Genomic DNA, 20124 nt, shown 5'->3' with positions numbered 1-20124 from the left:
TCATTACCTTTCCCTGAATGTACTCCTCGTCTAGATCAATGGCATTGTTTTGCTAGTGCACGAGGAGATCAGCTGGCCCTGCAGACCCTTGACCCCCGGGCATCACTGGGGTCAACCCAGTGCTGTCTCCCCACTCCTGGCTTGTAGTCTGCTTGTCCAACTTTGGTTCCGGTTCCCATTTGGGCTTAGTTCCCATCTCCCTGGTTCTTGACTTGACACAGCCCCTGGCTCCAGTTTCAGATTTTGCCTTAGGCCCCTGAGTCAACCAGGAGAGGCGTCCCCTTCCAGCTTAACTGGCCTAGTCAGGTGTGGGGCATCCTAGACCATTCCTGGTAGGCTCTGCCGTCTTCTTACTGGCCACCACGCTTCTCTTCAATCTACCCTGACTCCCTACGACTCACACACACACACGCACAAAATTAACATTCTGAGTACTGGCTTGAACATGTCAAGATCTGTCAAAGCCTTTAGACAATAAAGTATAAGTCATTGCTACATAACTAAGGGACGCTTGCCATCTTGGAGCTTCTATTATGCACCAGCTAGTAATAAACTGAGACTCTGTTTTAACCAACATAAAAAGCACTTCTTGGGATATGTTTTGTTGTTTCTATATTTATCAAATATTATGTTTACATTTTCTTAATTTCATTTTCTAAATTAAAAGATCCATAAGGGTGTTAGGGTTAGGGTTTTCTTAGTGAAAAAAAGCCAGACAAGAATACATCCTGTATGATTCCATTTATATAAAATTCTAGAAAATTCAACTAATCTATGGTGGCAGCAAGCAGATCAGTAATTGCCTAGGCACAGGGGTGGGAGGAGGAAAGACTAGACTGGACCTCCCTGGTGGCTCAGTGGTAAAGAACCCGCCTGTCAATGCAGGTATGCAGGTTTGATCTCCGGATTGGGACGATCCCCTAGAGAAAGAAATGACAACTCACTCCAGTATTCTTGCCTGGAAAATCCCATGGACAGAGGAACCTGGCAGGCTGCCCTCTATGGGGTCACAAAGAGTCGGACATGACTTAGAGACAGCATGCACGCAAGAATAGATTACAAAGAGACATGAAGAAATCTTTGGGGGTGATGAATTTGTTCTTGATGTGGCAATGTTTTCATGAGTGTATATTTGTATGTCAAAACTCATCAAATTGTATACTTTAAATAGATGCAGTTTAATGTTGATTAATTATATCTCATTAAGCTATCAAAATATGTATACTTGGGCTCCAGGATCCTGTAGGAATAGTGTGGTCAGCTTCTGTGTTATATGGTATTTGGAGAAGGAAATGGTAGCCCACTCCAGTATTCTTGCCTGGAGAATCTCATGGACAGAGTACCCTGGCAGGCTACGGTGCATGGGGTTGCAACAGTTGAACATGACTTAGCAAGTAAACCACCATCAACAACCACCACCACAAGGTATTAAATCAAATTCAAACCAGATGTGGGGTGGGGAAGATTTCATCAGTTACAGAGAGGCAGGTAATAAGACAGATATGACCCCCACAATGGGGTTTCCCAGAGATAGATTCCATATCTGGAAACCAGGCATCCCCAAAACATATAAAACAAGTGGTCCCAACATTGCTTGGAGAGACTGGAGGAACTGAAGGCAGCTAGCAGAGTCTTATCATCTACATCCTGGGGGAGGGTTTCCCTCAACCCTTGGCAAAGGGTTTTGCTGCTGCGGCAAGTGGGAAATCTTATTTTTAACTCACTCTTGAGTTTCAGGGAGGAAGGTAGCTCACTTGAGTCTTTCTCCACAGGGTCACTCCAAACCACAAATTCCTGATTCCTACTCTGGTTTATCCTAATAAGAAGTAGGCTGATCCCTTAATCCCTGTTTAAAGGGCCCCTGTTTACTGAAGCTATAAACTCTGGGCAAAGGCTCACAAATCACTCTTTAGCTGGGTCCGGAGCAGGGGGTGGGCAGAATGGACAGAAGGAGGTGACAGTGGTATGAAGCCTGTCTGTTTTCCTGGTGGGTACACTCTGGTGAGGGCCCCCTCTACCCCCGTCCCATGTTGGGAGCTCTAGATCTAGCCTCCACTCATATCCACTCTGCTCTGAGCCTGGAAGGAGGGCGGTACCTGACCCATCACCCTAGCCCTCTTCTTCCAGCTGGGTTTGGCCAGTGGGAGGCACTAGCAGGAAATGAAAGGACGGGAGGTTGGGGTCTTCGGTGACTGATCTACCTTAGGCCACAGTTCTTGCCGGGTGCCTCGTCTCCATGACTAGAGCAAAGCCTGGAAAACTAGGTGACAGCTAATCTCATCCCAGAGAAAGCCAAGGGGGCCACTCCAAGGTCTCTCTGACAAACACAGTCTAAGAGGAGGCGAAGCCAGTGCTTGTTATGCAATTGTAGCCTCTGTGCAGCTCGCTCCATCACAGCGGGGGTTCAGTCCCCACGTTGTGTCTGTTGTGTCCGACTCTTGCGACCCCACGGACTGTAACCTGCCAGACTCCTCTGGCCATGGGATTTCCCGGGCAAGAATACTGGAGTGGGTTGCCATTCTCTTCTCCAGGGGATCCTCTCAACCCAGAGGTTGAACTTACATTTCCTGCATTGGCCGGTGGATTCTTTACCACTGAGCCCCAGGGAAGACCCTTCCATCATATGCCACACTTAAATCCTTCTCTGCTGGTCCAGTTACTAAGACTCAGTGCTCCCAAAGCAGGGGGCCCTGATTTGATCCCTCGTCAGGGAACTAGATCCCACATGCCAAAACTAAAGGATCTCGCATGCTGCAACTGAGACCTGGTGCAATCAAATAAAGGAATATTTTTTAGAAAGAAAAAAAATTCTAATTCTGGCCCCACCACTGCCTCCTCTCTCCCCCTCATTACTTTGTCCAAACCAGTTCACAGAATCCATCACTTCATGGCAAACAGATGGGGAAACAATGGAAACAGTGACAGACTTTATTTTCTTGGGCTCCAAAATCACTGCAGAGGGTGACTGGAGCCATGAAATGAAAGACACTTGCTCCTTGGAGGAAAAGCTATGACCAGCCTAGACAGCATATTAAAAAGCAGAGACATTACTTTGCCAACAAAGGTCTGTCTAATCAAGGCTATGATTTTTCTAGTAGTCGTGTATGGATGTGAGAGTTGGGTCATAAAGAAGTGCCAAAGAATTGATGCTTTTCAACTGTGGTGTTGGAGAAGACTCTTCAGAGTCCCTTGGACTGCAAAGAGCTCCAACCAGTCCATCCTAAAGGAAATCAATCCTGAATATTCATTGGAAGGACTGATGCTGAAACTGAAACTTCAATACTTTGGCCACTTGATGCATAGACCTGATTCATTTGAAAAGACCCTAATCGGGAAAAGATTGAAGGCAGGAGGAGAAGGGGACGACAGAGAATGAGATGGTTGGATGGCATCACCAACTCGATGGACCTGAGTTTGACTAAGATCTGGGAGTTGGTGACAGACAGGAATGCCTTGCCTGCTGCAGTCCATGGGGTTTCAAAGAGTCCCACCCGACTGATCGACTGAACTGACTGATTCACAGAACCTCCCACAGGATTGAACTCTCTCCTGGCTTGCTAGTGGAGGCCCTCGTGGGCTCTCACCTACTGTCGGAGTCTCCCCATTGGTTCCCTTTCCTTCGTGTCGCCCCCAGAATCCCATCCACACGATGCCAGCTGGCAAAGCCGGCAGAGGCTCCCCAGTGCCTACATAGGCCCACCCCCTCTTCTGCTTCTCTATTGAATGTGTGAATTTTTATCAAAAGCTCTTAGTCAAAAAAAAAAAAAAAAAAAAAGTAACGCCTTTCTTTACTTTGAGTTGCAAAAAGCATTTATTTTTAAAACACCAAAATTGGCATTTGAACAGAAAACTTTTAACTTTCTTCAGCATCTCGGCTAAGGATCTTACTTCCACCCCCTTCCATCCCCCCTACGCCTGTAGTCAGTACCTTGGCTGACGACGGAGCAGGATGGGAGGGGTGTCCCAGAGCCGGGGATAAATATTAAAATGTCCACATGGGTTTCTACCAACGAATACATCCTGACCAGATCCAGAGGGTGAGAGGCTTGAAAAGGTGTCGAGAAGTTTCCACTGACCCAGCCCAGCGCTCCCTGGTCTGCGAACATTACAAAAGGGATGGGCAGGGATTAGGGGCAGGGGCAGGACGAGGGAGAAGGCGGTGGGAGCCGCTACCCACGCCGGCCAGGTCTGAGACCCGCTGAACCAACCTGCGGAGGCCCGGCCTCAGGGCAAGCGCATCCTGGGACAGGGGCCGCCGAGCTGGTCCATCGCGCGCGCTCTTGTCTCCGGCCCGAAAAGAGTTAACAGGCCAGTCCCAAGCGGGCCCGGATTCCCTGCGGGAGGCCCAACTCACCGCGAGCTTGACCCCCGCCCACCAACCAAGACGGGACCTCGCGGCGCCCGGGGTGGGGCGAGGGGACTGGGACAGTGCGGCTCGCTGGGAACGCGCGGGTGCAGCCAGCGGCTGGGAGAGCAGCGCTCTGGGCGTCGGGGAAGGGGCGGGCTAGGGCAGGTCAGGCCCGCCCCCGCCAGGGGCGGTGGAGGCCGGTGACCGACAGGCCTCCGGGCCCGTCCCGGCGCGCCTGACGGTCCGGAGCGCCTGGCAGGGCAGGGCCGGGGCGGGGGCTCTGGAGAGGGCGGGGGCGGACGGGGAAGCCTCTGGGCGGGGGCGGGGCCTCGGCAGAGTAGCAGCGCTCTCAGCCAATGGGAGGCGGGCGCCTTCCCGTTAGCGCCGGATCCCAGTGGATAGGGAGGGGCGGGCGGCGCCGTGGGGATCCCGGGGCGGCCGAGGGCCCCTGACTCGGCTCCGCGCGGCGACATGGACCGGATGGCCAGCTCCATGAAGCAGGTCCCCAACCCCCTGCCGAAGGTGCTGAGCCGGCGTGGGGTCGGTGCGGGGATGGAGGCGGCGGAGCGGGAGAGCTTTGAGCGGACTCAGGTGAGGACCGGGGCGGGGTGGGGGACACCCCGGGTCGTGCACGGCTGGGGCATCCCGCAGTGTCCTGGAGGGGACTCGAAGGGAGTAGGGATCTTGCAGGCCCAGGGAAGGACGGAGCAAGGGGGCATCTGGTGCGGTGGTCAGGGCGATCCGGGAATGTCGGGGACCCCGGGGGCATCCCGGCTGGCCTGGGGGAGAGGGCAGGGCGGCTCCGAGCAGCTGGCACGATCCGCGCGGTGAGACCGACTGGAGCCGGTCCCGGCGGGGCAGGGAAGGGGTCACGGGGGCGGTGAGAGGGGAAGGAACGCGAAAAGGGGGCCGAATGGAAGGGGTGCCCCTAGGCTGGGGAAGGTCCCTGGCCGGAGGGCGGCCCGCTGGGGGTCGCAAGTGTGGCGGCAGAGAGTGGGGCGCTGAGTCGGGAATGTGAAGGCTGGGGTGCCCTGTACTCTCCGTTCGATCACTTCAGGACTGCGTTGACATTTCCCCATCCCTAGCATCCCCTTCCTTGTGCCTCTAGCTTGGCTCCCGCCAGCCCCCAGCTGTCGGCCTCGGAGGACCGGACTGAAGGGGTCTGCGCCGGGAGGAAGGAATGTGGGAAATGCGGTGTGTGGCCGGTTTGGAAGATGACCGGGGGCTGGAGGAGGGGGCCGGCCCAAGGACAGAAATTGAGGCTCCTGGACCAGTGGCCCCGATTCTGGTCAAGTTGGGTTGTCCTGGGGTGCCCAGAACCCTGAATCGGGGTTTTGATTTCATCCCCCCAAATGTGCCTGACAGCTAATAGGCAGCCTGCCCTATTTGTCCAGCCTGAGCAGGGCTAGGGGCCAAAATTCCTCACTGTCATCAACAAAAAGCCACAATCCATTTTTACCTCAGAGTTTTAATGCCTGGTGTATTGATTGGACTGAATAAAGCTGACATGTTTATGGTGTTCATCGGCTGGTTTGTATGCAAAATCCATTTCGAAGGGCACAGCACTTCTTTTAATCCCACTGCCAAAGTTGTATGGGCAAGTTTGTTCCTCACTCGAGCTCACTCTTGCTGTCGGAGTGGAACCTTTCAAGAGCCAGGGGGCTTCTGCTGCCAGAAGCTGGTTCTCCTGTTGTTCTGTTCCCCACCCCCCTCCCCAAACAGTACCATGTGAGGGAAGGGCAGTAGGGTTTTAGATAAAGATTGTGAGGTCCTGATTGAGTGTTCCATGTAGGGAATCTTGCAAAGAAGGAAGCTTTTCATGAAAACCCAGGGGACTAATTCCTCTTCTTTTTCCAGGCACCTCTGGCCCTTCGTAGGTGTGTCTGGGTGGTGTAAAGTAGGCAGTGTCCTCTCCCTAGGTCATCATCCCACCCCACACGGGATGGGAGAGAACGCTGTTTACTTCTCTCTCCCAGGGTTTGGCTGGGTTTAAGCTTTATTTTCTAATTCTGTGGATTGAACCCCAGAAAGGAAGGAAGATGCTTGTCTGCTATGGGCATTATGCCCTTGTCTAGCTGCCTGGGCACACAAGGCTTCTTGCTCCAGGAAACAGTGTAAATCTTTCTTGTAATGGACAAGGAAAATAAATGGTAATTCATTCCTTCTAGAGTCTCCAGTAAAAACTGGAGCAATTGAGAAATACACATAAGAGTTTGACCCATTATAGTGATGGAAATTAGGTTTGTGAAAGTTTCTCTAGCTATCCAGGGACGTCCCAACAAGGAGAGTCTAGGTCAGTGTTAGGCAGTATCTTACATTCTGTGGGACACTGATAATTGGCCAGATTTGAGCTAGTGGCTTGTGTGTGTGTGTGTGTGTGTGTGTGTAAGGGAGGTAGAATGAATCAGGAAAAGAGTTTCTCTGTTGTTGAAACTATTAGGGCAATAAGAGAGTGAAGAAAAGGAAAGAGAATAATCCTAAAACCTCACCTGAGTCAATCTGCAAAAATGTGTATTGTTTAATGATTACTTATCCAATGTATGTGTGTGTTAGTCACTCAGTCGTGTCTGAATCGTTGCAACCCCATGGACTGCAGCCTGCCAGACTCTTCTGTCCACAGAATTCTCCAGGCAAGAATACTGGAATGGGTAGCCATTCCCTTCTCCAGGAGATCTTCCCAACCCAGGGATCGAACCTGGGTCTCCCTCATTGCAGGCAGATTCTTTACAGTCTGAGCCATGTGAACATGAGTTATAAAAAAAATTTAATGAGTTAAGAGACCATGAGAATCAGTGAAGGTAGACTGATGACTGTAACTAATTATGTGTTTGGCACTGTTCTGAGTACTTTATTATATCACCTTCTTTAATTTCAGTAAAGTACTGTGAGGTGATATTGACAAGGACCTATGAGGTGAGTATCAACCACATTTTATCAGGAGGAAATTGAGGCACAGAGAAGTTAAGTAACTTGCCCAAGGTCACACAGCATGTCGTGATCCCAACCTTTAATCACAGCTCTGTGTGGCCTCTGAGTACTGGGCTGAGCACTGGTATGGGAGCTGGAAGAGGCTGACGTTTGATAGCCGGGCACATGGAGGGGCTGTGTGGCCCCAGGCAAGTTTTCCAACTTTTCTTAGCCTCGGGTTCCTTATTGCAAAATAAGGATACTACTTACCTCACAGGTTGATTGTGGGAGATTCAATTAAATAATATACATGGAGGCATTTTGTAAACTGGGGAGCACTGTGGCGATGATGATTGCTATAATCTGAGGGGGAGAGGGGACCAGAAAAAAGGCCAAGTAGTGGGGCAGGCTGTGATGAACTGTTCAGTAGAGGGACAGAAGTGTTCCTGGTTAATGCAGTGATTACCAGGAGTGATTGCTTAAAGTCCAGGCTGTCAGGGTGCGAAGTGGGTAGGAGCCCTCCGAGGTCTGAATCCCATCCTTCAGCCTGAGCCGGCACTTGCTGGGGAGAGAGGAGGGATGGGGCATTCCAGGAGAAAAGATATGGTCTGGAGGCGGGGGTGAATGAGATTCATCAGTTAAGGTGGACAGAGCAGAATCGGCTCCTCCCACCTCCAAACGCCTTGCACCTGCTCCCTGTCCTGTCCCTGCTTCCCTGTGACCCCCAGCACCCCGTGAGCTTCCTGAGGGCGGGACGGTGTCTCACTCGAACTTCTGTCCTCATGTGCCCGGGGCTGTTGTTAGTGGTAAAGTGACGGTAGTCTTGGGTCCAAAGTGATGAGTTGGCCCCAGCCGAGATGCCTGGCGTGGATAGGGAACTCAGCTCTGGGCCACAGGGCACATCTGTGATTACTTGATGTTCTTTCTTAATGGCCCCCAGTTCCCTCCCGGTCCTGCCTTGTCTCTGCGCTCTCAGCCCGTGGCCCTGCCTCAGGCCCCTCCATGGACTCTGAGTTCCCTGCCTTCCTTCCGGTTGGGTTTGCGCTCCAGCTGTCTGTGCCCTCAGACCAGACTTGTTTTCCCACCGGTTGTCAGCCTCTTCCAGGAAGCCTTCCCTCCTCAACTCTCCTGGGATCATCCTTATATTTCACGTGATCACTGTCCCTGCCAACCCCTGGCTCCAGCTAGACCCCCGGTGTTTTACCCACCCAGCCCATCACCAGCACCCTTCAGGCTCTGGGGACATAAAAAGTAGTTCTTGCCCTCAAAAAAGCTACAGTAATAATGATATGTGGCCTGGAGCACTTTACAGTTTGTAAGTTTTAGCACTGTTGGGGCTGCACTGTGGTGGGTGTTATCACCCTCATTGTATGGATGAGAGCTTGGTAACTTGCCCAGGACTGCCAGTTGGTGAATGAAAGGGTCAGAATTCAAACCCAAGACTCGGGGTTCTAGGCCCTGGTTCTAGGTCTCAGGCCCTGTCCACCACAATGTCCTTACGTCAGCCAAGAGGGCGATTCTGGAATGAATCAGGAGGGTTGCCACTCACAGACAAAATGTCCTGTCTATTTACTTAGCTGGAAAATGGTTTTCTCCATGGTTTGCTTGTTTTTTCAACATCCTCTTGGTGAGTACATACTGTGAAGGGGACGCAGAGATGAGTAAGATAAAGAGACTGGCCCCAGAGGAGCTCATGAGTCAGCGGGGAGGTGGACCGGCCACAGCGGGCCTCCTCTAAGGGGGACAGAGGACCCACGGCGCTGGCAACGCTGGAGCCAGTAGCAGGGCAGGACCTGCTGCATCAGATCCTGTGTTTCAACCAGACATGGAAGTTTGAGCTGCTGTATTCTGTGGCAGCTGAGTGCTGGGATCAGAAGAGAGCATGAGGCTCTGGAAACACAGAGAAAGGGACAAACCCTTAGTCACGCTCTCTTGGATGGAGCCCACGACAGAGTAAAAGGTGCTAACCAATCATATAATGAGAAGAGCCAGGAGACAGAAACAAATATTTGTGAAGGGCTTGCTGGGTCCTAGGGACTTGCTAGGTGATTTATAGCCATTATCTTTTTTGATAGCTCAGGCTCAGAGAGGCCAAGTGACTTTTCCAAGGTCACACAGCAAGCAAATAGACCAGCCAGGGCTTCAGAATCAGATGGCAAGGCCTCTTCTCCACATTTACATCATCTGCCATTGAGAACATGATCTTTAGCAGATGCTCAGCCTTCAGTTCACCAGCTGAAAAATTTTAGGGTTGGGCTGGAGGGATCAGTGGTTCTCAGACCTGGCTACACTGAAATGGCTTCTAACAAAAGATTCTGTATACTGTCCCCTGCTTGCTCCCTTAGTCAGTACTGAAAACTAGAAAGGATGCTAAGAGCTTTCTTTGGCTCCGTGGTTTTGTTCTCTTCTGGTTTCCTCCCAATGATACTAATGAGAAAAGCCAGCATTGATCACACTTACTCTGTGCAAATGTAAAGGCCTTGCACAGACCTCCCCTTTTAATCGTTATAAAATACTTACAGATTATGAAGTGTTAGTCACTCAGTCACATCCGACTTTTTTGCGGCCCCATGGACTATAGCCTGCCAGACTCCTCTGTCCATGAAATTCTCCAGGTAAGAATACTGGAGTGATTGCCATTCCCTTCTCCAGGGGAATCTTCCCAACCCGGGGGTTGAACCTGGGGCTCCTGCATTGCAGCCAGATTCGTTACTGTCTGAGCCTCCAGGACACCACCCTGTTTTATAGATGAGGCAGTTGAGGTTGAGAGGCTTAATAACCAGCTCAAGGCTCTGAAGTGAGTAAATGACAGAGCTGGGACTCAAAGCCAGGAAGATTGGCCCACGAGCCTGGCTTTTCTGACTGCCAGCCCCGTGGCACTGCCTGGGCCCCTCTGGCTCTCGTCCGTCTTCCTCCCCTTGGGGAAACTTGGGATCCCCAAGGCTCTGTCCTCACCCCACTTCTCTTTTACCTCCTGTCTACTTCCTCGCCCTCACTTCCATCTGATGGTTTCTGTTCTCACCCCCATGACACCGACTTCCTGGCCTGCGTGACCACTTCCCATTGGACATCTGCTCCCTGATAAACCACTCATGCCCCAAACTCCACTTGGGCCTCCCCAGCCGGTGAACACCTGAGCCCCGCTCCCATGAGTCCCGTCATCTCCCAGGATCTGCCCGGAGCCCTCCCTGCCTCTTGCCCGCTCTGCCCCACTGCATTCTGTGATGTTTCTCCGATCCTTCCCTCCTTGGCTTCTCGCTGTCCCTGTCCTATTTCCTCTTGACTGCATCTTTGTAATCCCATCCTTTCTGCCCCTCAAAGAGCCTGATGACTGGTGGATTGTCCCTAATGCCCAGCACTGCCCGTGTAACTCGCTTTTTCCAAAAACCTGTGCTGGCTGCCCAGAGACCCTGCAGGATGTGGTACCTTCAGGGTCCCTAATCCCTGTCCTCACAGAGCATCCTCCACCAGGCAGCTCCTGTGATCTGGTTCAGGTGTGCAGGGGCCATTCCCTACTGTGTGTCTCTCCTGTTCATCTATGCTCACATCTTGGCTTCCCTTCCACATTGGAAGTTCTTTTTTCCTTTTTTCCCAGTATTTATTTATTTATTTGGCTGTACCGAGTCTTAGTTTTGGCATGCGGGATCTTAGTTCCCCAACCAGAGATCGAACCAGGGCCCCCTGTATTGGGAGTGTGGAATCTTAGCTACTGGACCAGCAGGGAAGTCCTAAGACTGGAAGCTCGTGAGGGCAGGGTCTGAGTCTTAGCGGGCCCTTGCACGAGGCAGGCACTGGGGCCTGTTTGCCAAACATGTGAATGTACAGCAGTCAGAGGATCTATAGCAGCCTGGGGCCGTAGGCAGGCCTCTGCTTGCAGAACGCTTTTCTTTGCACATTTTGGAGGTTCTCTCTCTGTCTCCTTCAGTTTCCCTAATGATTATATCTCACTAGATGCCTGCCCTGTGTGCCAGGCCTGGGCACTCGGTACCGTGGAAGTACATCACTCAGCTCCTGAGAGCTTGGTTGGAGAATTCACTTAGGAAAGAGCCTGATGGGGCTGGAAACAGAATTAAGGCTCAAGGGTAATGATTTGAATTTCCATCAAGTTCAGACACTTGATAAACATTCCCAAACCATGGTCTTGGACTTCCTAGGACTTCATTCTGCTTCAGGTCAGATCTTTCTGAGCTGGAAGAGGTTATCAGGAAGGGAGAGAAACTGGTCTGGTGTCCTGGGCCCCTGGACATGGCCAAGGGCAGTGGCCTCTGTGCAGGTGCTGGAGTTTGGGGCAGAGCATAAGAGATGTTAGGATGATTATGGGAACAGGAAGTCTGGGGATGTTAGGATGAGTATAAGAACAGGAAATCTGGGGACATTAGGATGAATACAAGAATAGGAAGTCTGGGGATGTTAGGATGAGTACAGGAACAGGAAGTCTGGCTCTGCCCCTGCATCTCATTGCAAAATGAGGAGGCTGGAAAAGATTTCTGAGGGTCCTTCCAGGTCTCAAATATTTCAGCTTTTAGAACTCCTGTAAGCAGCCTTTCACATTAAGATCAGGACACTTGTTTCTTCTGAGCTGTCAACTGCTGTCTTGAAAGGGGTTCCCAAATGCCCCCTGTCTGTGGGATGGGGCTCCAGTACCAGCAATGTGGGGCTCACGAAAGGACGATGCTGCTCCTTAGGAAGGGATGGGGTATGTCCGTGTGGTCCAGGAGAGAAGACTCCCAGCCCCACTTGGGCTCTGAAAGTGTTGCTCACTCTCAAGGCACTGATGAGGCTCATTTTATGCTCCCCATCTGCAGGCCCACTCATTCCACTACCTCGGGACCAAGTGTGCGGGGGGCCTGGGCGGGGCACGGGGTGTAGCCTGGTGCAGCAGCACCACGGGCCTGTGGCCAGGGCTTCTCCTGCATCCAGAAGGGTTGACGGCCTGGAGAGGTGCCCACCTAGGAAAGGGAACTTGTCAGCCCCACCTCTTGGCAGGATGGTGACTGCTTCCTGTTTTCCTGTCTGGGCAGGCAGGGAGGAGCCCTGTTCCTGGCTGTGGGCAGTGAAGTTTGACGCTGCGGGGAGAGGGCTGGGGACCCAAGGTGTGGTCTGGCACAGCCCGCGGGGGAGAGAGCACGCATCTTCTTGGATCTGAAAGGCCGCCCTTTACTGCCACCTCTGCGATTGGTGCTCAGAGAGCCCAGGAAGCTGGGCTATTCAGGAAGCCAATGTGGCTAGTCACTTCTTTTAACTATCACTGTGTGAAGTTTTCAAAGTACGTTTACAAGTAACCTCTTTTCAGCCACGGAGCAACCAGGCAGTAGGTAATTTTGGTCAGTTCTCAGGCATGGACACTGAAGCCCGGAGAGCTTCTGTGGCTTGCCCAGGAGCACCCAGGAAGTGGCTGAGGAGCTGAGGCTGGAACCTGGTGGGTCTGATCTCAGATTGTACACTTTCTTTTCCAAACCCCTAAAGCTAAAGCCTAGCCAAGGTTGGTAACTTCAAAAAGGTACAGAGATTTTTTTTTTTTACTCCCTAGATTTTTTTTCAATTGACTTATTTGGACATTTGAAATTCCTCCCAGAAGATGTTTTGCAACACATCCCATCCCAAAGACAGAGGAGCCTGGTGGGCTACAGTCCATAGGGTCGCAAAGAGTTGGACATGATTGAGTGACTAAGCATAGCACAGCACAACTATCAGATAGAGTAGGAAATGGCTACCCACTCCAGTATTCTTGCCTGGAGGATTCCACGGATAAAGGAGCCTGGTGGGCTACGGTCCATAGAGTCACAGAGGATCAGACACAACTGAGCGCAGCACAGCACAGCAACTATCAGAAAAGCCTGTGTCCAGAAGACGTTTAAAAAAAGGAAAACCAGAAAGGACAACCCAGTAGAGAAACAAGCAGGAGGAACTTCACAAAAGGGGATAAGCAAATGGCCAATAAAGATGTAAAAAGGTGTACAACTTTGTTAGTAAGCAGGGAGGTAAAAATTAAACTGAGATATTGCTACATGTCCATCAGGATGAAAGAAATGAAAATGGGAAAAAAATTCACAGTGCCAAGTGTTGGCAAGCATGTGAAGCAATGCACACGCTCGTGGACTGCTGATGGGGCTGGGCACTGGTGCAGCTGTATTTCAAAACAGCCTGGTTGTCCCTCTAGTCAAAGCTATGGTTTTTCCAGTAGTCATGTATGGATGTGAGCATAGGACCATAAAGAAGGCTGAGCACTGAAGTACTGATTCTTTTGAACTGTGGTGCTGGAGAAGACTCTTGAGAGTCCCTTGCACTGCAAGGAGGTCCAACCAGTCCATCCTAAAGGAAATCAAACCTGAATATTCACTGGAAGGACTGATGCTGAAGCTGAAACTCCAGTGGCCACCTGATGTGAAGAGCCGACTGATTGGAAAAGACCCTGATGCTGGGAAGGATTGAAGGTGAAGGAAGACGGTGGTGGAGGATGAGATGGTTGGACAGCATCACTGAGTCATGGACATGAGTCTGAGCCAACTCCGGGAGATAGTGAAGGACAAGGGAGCCTGCGAGAGTGTTGGACACCACTTAGTGACTGAACAACAGCAACAACATCAAAGATTAGCACACTCAGTAACCCGCCAAGTCCACACCAAGCAATATACCCAACAGAAATGTATGCCCACGCACCAAAAGGTATTCATAGAAGAATATTTATTCATAATCATGTTATGTAATAACCCCAAACTAGAAACAACTCAAGAGCTTATCAGCAGTAGATGGATAAGTAAATTGTGATCTTGTCTCTCGTGATGATACTACATAGCAGTGAAAATGAGCAAACTCTAGTAACCCTCAACAGCATGGGGGACTCTCTTTTTTTCTGATATAGACCATTTGTTTTGAAGTCTTTATTCAATTTGTCACAATATTGCTTCTGCTTTATGTTTTGTTTTTTGGCTATGAGGCATATGGGATCTTAGCTCCCCAACCGGGAATCGAACCTGCACTCCTTACATTGGAAGACGAAGTCTTAACCACTGGACCACCAGGATTAAGTCACAACATGACTCTTACAAACATAATGTTGGGGGCGGGGGGAGAGACAGACTCTCAAAGGACAACTGTGAAGACTTCCATTTATATTAAGTACAAAAAACAGGCAAAGCAAAACTGGGACTTAGGGGTGCTTGCATAGATGATAAAACTGTAAAGAAAAAAGAGACTGATTATTCTAAGAGCCCAGATAAAGGTCACCTCTGAGTGTAGGAGAGGTGAGTGAGGGGGAGGGTGTTCAGAACAGGGGCGCTTCTGTGGTCCTGCCATCCATCTGTGTACTGGCCTGGATGGTGGCTTATGATAATTCATTAAGCTGTGCTTTTTTGCTTCATGCAGTTCTCTCTATTTATATATTTCAGAATACAAAAGATTATAAAAAGCCTCTTTCCAGGGAGTAGGAGACTGTCTTGTGGAGGCTAAGTAAGAACCTGCCATTTAGATATCCACCCACCCTTTGAGGTCTCTCTCAAACACAGCCTCCCCCGTGAAAGTGCCTCTGACGCTGCCCTGGAGCTGGGAAGTGTTTGATTTATGAATCATGCGTCTACAAGCTGCACACTCCGAGCGCTGCTGTAACACAGAGCGGGGCGGGTGACACCTGTCATTAGGCCACACTTAGCATGGTGCCCTCAGCTCCCGTTGACGTGTGTCTTGTGTCTCCCTTGCTCAGTGGCAGACAGGTACTCATTCCTCACTCATCTTTTGGTAAGTTGCCCCAGTGTCTCACAGAAGGCTTTACACCAGCCCCAGCTCAGGATGTCTGTTAAATACGAAATATATTAGAGAGAAGTTCTCAAAGGAGAGAATGAGAGAAGAAAACATGTCTCTAAGCTCAAAAGAAAGCACATTTGAATAAACCAAAGACCCAGATGGTAGGCACAGAACCTCAGACTTGGCTCCTGCTCCAAAGATTTAGATCAAGCCAGACTTGATGGAGAAGAGGAGGAGAGGAGGGTGTCAGAGGATGAGATGGCTGGATGGCATCACCAGGGCAATGGGCATGAACTTGGACAAACTTCCGGAGATGATGAGGGACAGAGAGGCCTGGCGTGCCGTGGTCCATAGGGTCGCAAAGAGTTGGACACAATAGGGCTACTGAACAACAACGATGGGGCGTGATGAGCCACTCTGAGAATCTGGGAGCTTGAGGATTGTCACCTGGGAACATGGCAGAAATGCTGACCTTCTAACAGTGGTTCTTTTGAGGTCTCTGTCTGGCTGTGTGGTCCCTGGGGCCAGCCCCTGGTGACTTTGCTCTGTGTGTTAGGCTGCCACGTGTCCCCTCTCCTGTACTGGCCTGGATGCATATACTTTCTCTGGTGTTCCTTGGATCTGGCTTAACTAATGCTATATTCTTCCCTCTCATTTCCCATAATCCATCAGAAAGATACATAGGCACGAGTGCTGTGGTTTCCTCTCTGAGCAAGATCAGCTTCCCTTGGAGTCACAGGTGAGCCCAGGGCTCTCCCTCTCCAGGGTTGGCATATGTGTGCTCAGCTGCTCAATCATGTTCAACTCTGTGTGACCCCATGGACTGTAGCCCACCGGGCTCCTCTGTCCCTGGGATTCTCCAGGCAAGAATACTGGAGTGGGTTGCTGTTTCTTACTCCAGGGCATCTTCCTGACCCAGGGATTGAACCCACATCTTTTGGGTCTCCTGCATTGGCAGCAGGTTCTTTACCACTTGAGCCATCAGGGAAGTTTCAAAAAAAATATATGTTGAGTGACTTTTCTTTGTCAGCTAAGTTCCTGGTGCAGTGTCTGGCCCTGAGCAACTCTCTATACAGGTTTGTGGAATGAAGGATAAAATCTTTTTGGTGAAGGACTGAGTGAGCATCAGCCATTTTTGGTCCCAGTTCTGAACTGTGAACCCTGATTTACAGTCCCTGAATCTGGGATCACATGAGCATAATTGGAGCCACCTAGAGGGACCCTGGAAACCTCATCCCTTTGATGTAACTGTGGGTGGTCCTTGGGGACTTCCTATTGATTGTCATCTCCCTGACTCATGCTTGGAAGTGACTTGCCATCTCCTGCTTCCCTTGAGACCCTTATTCCAGGATGGGACCTCCCTGTGCAGCCGAGGCCCTGTTACTGCTAAGAAAAATCCAACACAAGCAATGAAAAAAGAAAGAAGGAAGGAAGGGAAGGAAAACCCAGTCCATCTAAACTTGGACTCCACCTCCTGCCACAGACCTGCTCATTCTTTTTTGTTCTCAGTTTCAGAGAACCTCAGTTTACAAACCATCCCAGGCTGTTCCACTTGGAATTGTCCCACTCATTCTAAGAGACCCTCTCTTCTGCCTGGACCTCTGCAGCTAGTCATCGAGTCCTACTGTTCTTGTCTCCTTGACTGCATCTCACATCACGCCAACTTCTCTGCCACCGCCTCTGCCTGAGTTCAGGCCTTCATCTCAAGACTTAGCTATTTATTGCACGGCCCACCTGGCCTTCCTGCCCTCCAGTCTTAACCCTCATAAGTTCTGCCCTTGCCTTAGCTGCCAGAGTTTGGTTTTAAGAGGTCTAAGTGTTTATATCACTCCAGATTTTAAAAACCTCTGTTATGCGTAACTCTAAGCTGAAACCCAAGCTTGTTGGCGTGACACAGAGCCAGGCTTTGCCAGCCTTAATGTCCAGCCACCGCCGCCCACACTTCCTGTAGCCCAGCCCCACCAAGCACCTTAGAGTGCTCCCAGCACGACCCATGGCCTCTCCACTCCTGGTTTTTCCAGGTGGCAGCCTTCTCTTCTGCCCAGAATGCCTCTCCCATTTTATCCACCTGCCAAACTCTTTCTATCTGGTGAGTCCCACCTTCGTGGCCACTCCTGTGGAAAGTCCCCCTCCCTTCTCCAAGCAGATTTAGTGAATGGTATTTCTGTCTGTCGGGCTTCTCAGGTGGCACTAGTGGTAAATACCCAATGCAGGCGATACAAGAGATGCGAGTTCAGTCCCCGGGTTGGGAAGATCCCTTGGAGGAGAGAATGGCAACCCACTCCAGTATTGTTGCCTGGAGAATCCCTCAGACAGAGGAGCCTGGTGGGCTACAGTCCATAGGGTCACCAAGAGTCCGACACAACTGAAGCAACTTAGCACGTATACACTTCTGTCTGTTCTTGTTAACACGTTTGTCTGGGTGTCTGTCCCACATTGGACTGTGAGCTCCCCTATAGCTTAGCCTGCTCTGTAGGCCTCTGCACCCCATGCACAGGATTCAGCACCCAGAAGGACCTTGGGAGATGTTTATTGAGTAACTAATGATGCATCCTAAGGACCTGATTGTGTTTGATTGTTGCTGCAACAGAAGAGGGAAGGGGCCCAATTCTCACCCAGGGCAGGTGCTCCCCACCAAAGTGAATGCATTTGATCTATGTCATGTTGACCTAAAACGAAAGTTTTGGCAACACTGGTAGGATAACTGTGAGTGTGTTTTAGGAGTGGAGACTTCAGTGGGAGGGACAGAGGTGGTTCTTTGTGCAGCCACAGTACACGCCTGGATGGGAACTAGGAGCCAGGATTCCTGGTTTATGTTCTACTGGCGGGCTGATCGGCATTCCTTCTGCATCTCAGAAATGTGATGGAGCAGGTAGAGAATGCCCCCACCATCAACATAGCCATATCTTCTGTTACATGGCAAAAAGGGACCCTGCAGATGTAATTAAGGACCTCAAGATATGGAGAGAAGGGACTTTCCTAGCTGTTCAGTGGTCAAGACTCCCTTTTTCCTAATGTGGGGGGGAAGGGTTCGATCCCTAGTCACGGAACTAAGATCCAACATACTGCGTGGCATGGCCAGAAAAAAAAAAAAAAAAAAGAAACAGAGGAGCCTGGAGTGTCCAAGTGGACCAGTCTGATCATATGCCCTTAAAAGCAGAGAACCTTCTCTGACTGCCAAGTGAAAGGGAGACATGGCAGAAGGGAAAGCCAGAGGAATTCCAAATGGGAGAAGGATTCAACTTGCCACTGCTGGCTTTGAGTGGGAGGGGCCCATGTGCAAGGGCCCAAGGGACCCTCTAGGAGCTCAGAGTGGCCCCTAGCTGACACAGCAAGGATGCGGGGACCTCAGGTCTTAAACAGCAAGGAATTGGATCCTACCAACTACCGGAATAACCTTCAAATTTCCCCAGAGCTCCCTGTAAGGAATGTAGCCCTGCTGACACCTTGATTTTTAGCCCAGTGAGATCTTACTGGCCTTCTGACCTACAGAACTGTTGAGATGATAAACGGGTGTGGTTTTTAGCTGCTCAGTTTGTGATAATTTTTTTACGGCAGCGATAAAAGCTAATCCAAGATGGTATTAATAACAGGTAACTTGCGCCCTACAGTAAGAAGCCCAGTGGAACCCAAACAGGCCACCCTTTTAAACCTACAGGGACACTTGTTATTTCATCCGTGCTTTCTGTGGCCATAGAGAAAACTTTGGATTTCCACTTGGCACTTATTCACAGACATTTTCTCCTGGAAAAACAATTCAGCAGCCTGTTCAAAACATTCTTTCCTGCCGGGCCATGGAGTTCTCTGGTGCAGTTCCAAGTTTGAAGATCATAGGTGTAAGTTACTTAACCTTAAAATTTTTTTTTTGTTTTTGATCAAGTAAGTGCTGTGCTATTAAAAAAAAAAAAAAAACAAAACATCCCAGGTGGGAAATCCCAGGGTTACTGTAGGATCCTGATGGTGTCTGCACTCGAGGGAGCTGACTGAGTCAGGAAGCACAGGTGGGAATAAATGCAGGGCTGCCCTGTTCTGAGACTTACCTAGGTTCACTGGTGGTCTGGAATGTTCCCGAAACTTTGGGCTTAGTCCCTGATGGCTCAGCAGGTAAAGAATCAGCCTGCAGTGCAGGAGACACAGGTTTTGATCCCTGTGTCAGGAAGATCCCCTGGAGGAGGAAATGGCAACCCACTCCAGTATTCTTGCCTGGGAAATCCCATGGACAGAGGAGCCTGGCGGGCTATAGTCCAAGGGGTCGCAAAGAGGCAGACACGACTGAGCACAGGGCCCATTGTAGCAAAGTTAATCTCTTCATTTTGATGATTTTTTCTAGGGTTATATAAGATGTTAGTTAATATAAGGGGAAGCCAGGCAAAGATGTACGGGAACTCTGTACTATTTTTGCAATTCTTCTGAAAGTCTAAAATTATCTCAAACTAAAATGTTAAAAAAAAAAAAAAAAAAGAATGGCATGTTGCTTGGCAAACGTTAGTCAGGGCTGAGTAAATGTACATTCCACTGCTCCCTTGGGTCATCATGGGGACCCTGGAGACCCCACAGACGGAGGGATGGAACAGTGGGGTCTGAGGAGGGAAAGCGTGGAGAGTCTGGGCTGCATCAGGGGAGGCAGCAGGGCGGGGTGCCTTCTCCAAAGAAGACCTGCTCTGAGCTCCCCCCTCCCCCGCCCCGGCCCAGGTCTCAGAGGGAGAAATGGCCGTGGAGGACCTTGTCTGTGGTCTCGCAGACACACTGCTTCCAGCCTCCACCTGCTGCAGTCAGACAAGCTTAGCTCCAGTTCCAGCTTGGTTGCTTATCATGGGAAGGGGGCGAGGCTTGGGAAAGCTCCCAGTCCATGGGATCATGCACTGACATCTGGGCTCAGTGAGGGATTTGAATGAGAGGGCCCAGAGCAGTAGCCAGTGCCTGTGGTGGCTTCCCCTCCCGTCGAACCTTCTCGATTGGCCCCCACGGAAGTGCCCATCACCCTGGAGGTCCTCCACAGCAGTCGCTTTGTGTCCCTCCAAGGACCCTCTCTAGGGATGCCCTTCTGAGTCTCATGGTTTGTATGTCTTGTTGGCCCATGACTTAGAGCTTTTGCAAACCATAGGGTTTGCCTGTAGGGAAATGCACAA

At 50.6% G+C, this 20124-nt stretch overlaps 1 protein-coding gene across 2 annotated transcripts in view; it reads left to right on the top strand.

Annotated features, from left to right (window-relative positions):
* The first annotated feature begins 4731 nt into the window (after positions 1-4731).
* The window catches only part of HIP1 (huntingtin interacting protein 1), a 134194-nt gene continuing 118801 nt past the window's right edge, over positions 4732-20124 (top strand). Inside the window, exon 1 of one of the 2 annotated variants that reach the window (XM_040261244.1) lies at positions 4732-4939. In XM_040261244.1, coding sequence (XP_040117178.1) covers positions 4820-4939 — 120 coding nt within the window. In that variant the 5' untranslated portion in view covers positions 4732-4819. The remainder of the gene's footprint in view (positions 4940-20124) is intronic. The other variant, XM_040261254.1, reaches the window with a different exon arrangement.

Source organism: Oryx dammah, unplaced genomic scaffold, assembly GCF_014754425.2.
Source record: "Oryx dammah isolate SB20612 unplaced genomic scaffold, SCBI_Odam_1.1 HiC_scaffold_2, whole genome shotgun sequence".
Taxonomy (NCBI): domain Eukaryota; kingdom Metazoa; phylum Chordata; class Mammalia; order Artiodactyla; family Bovidae; genus Oryx; species Oryx dammah.
The sequence above is the reverse complement of the archived record's forward strand: the minus strand, read 5'-3'. Positions and strand labels throughout refer to the sequence as shown.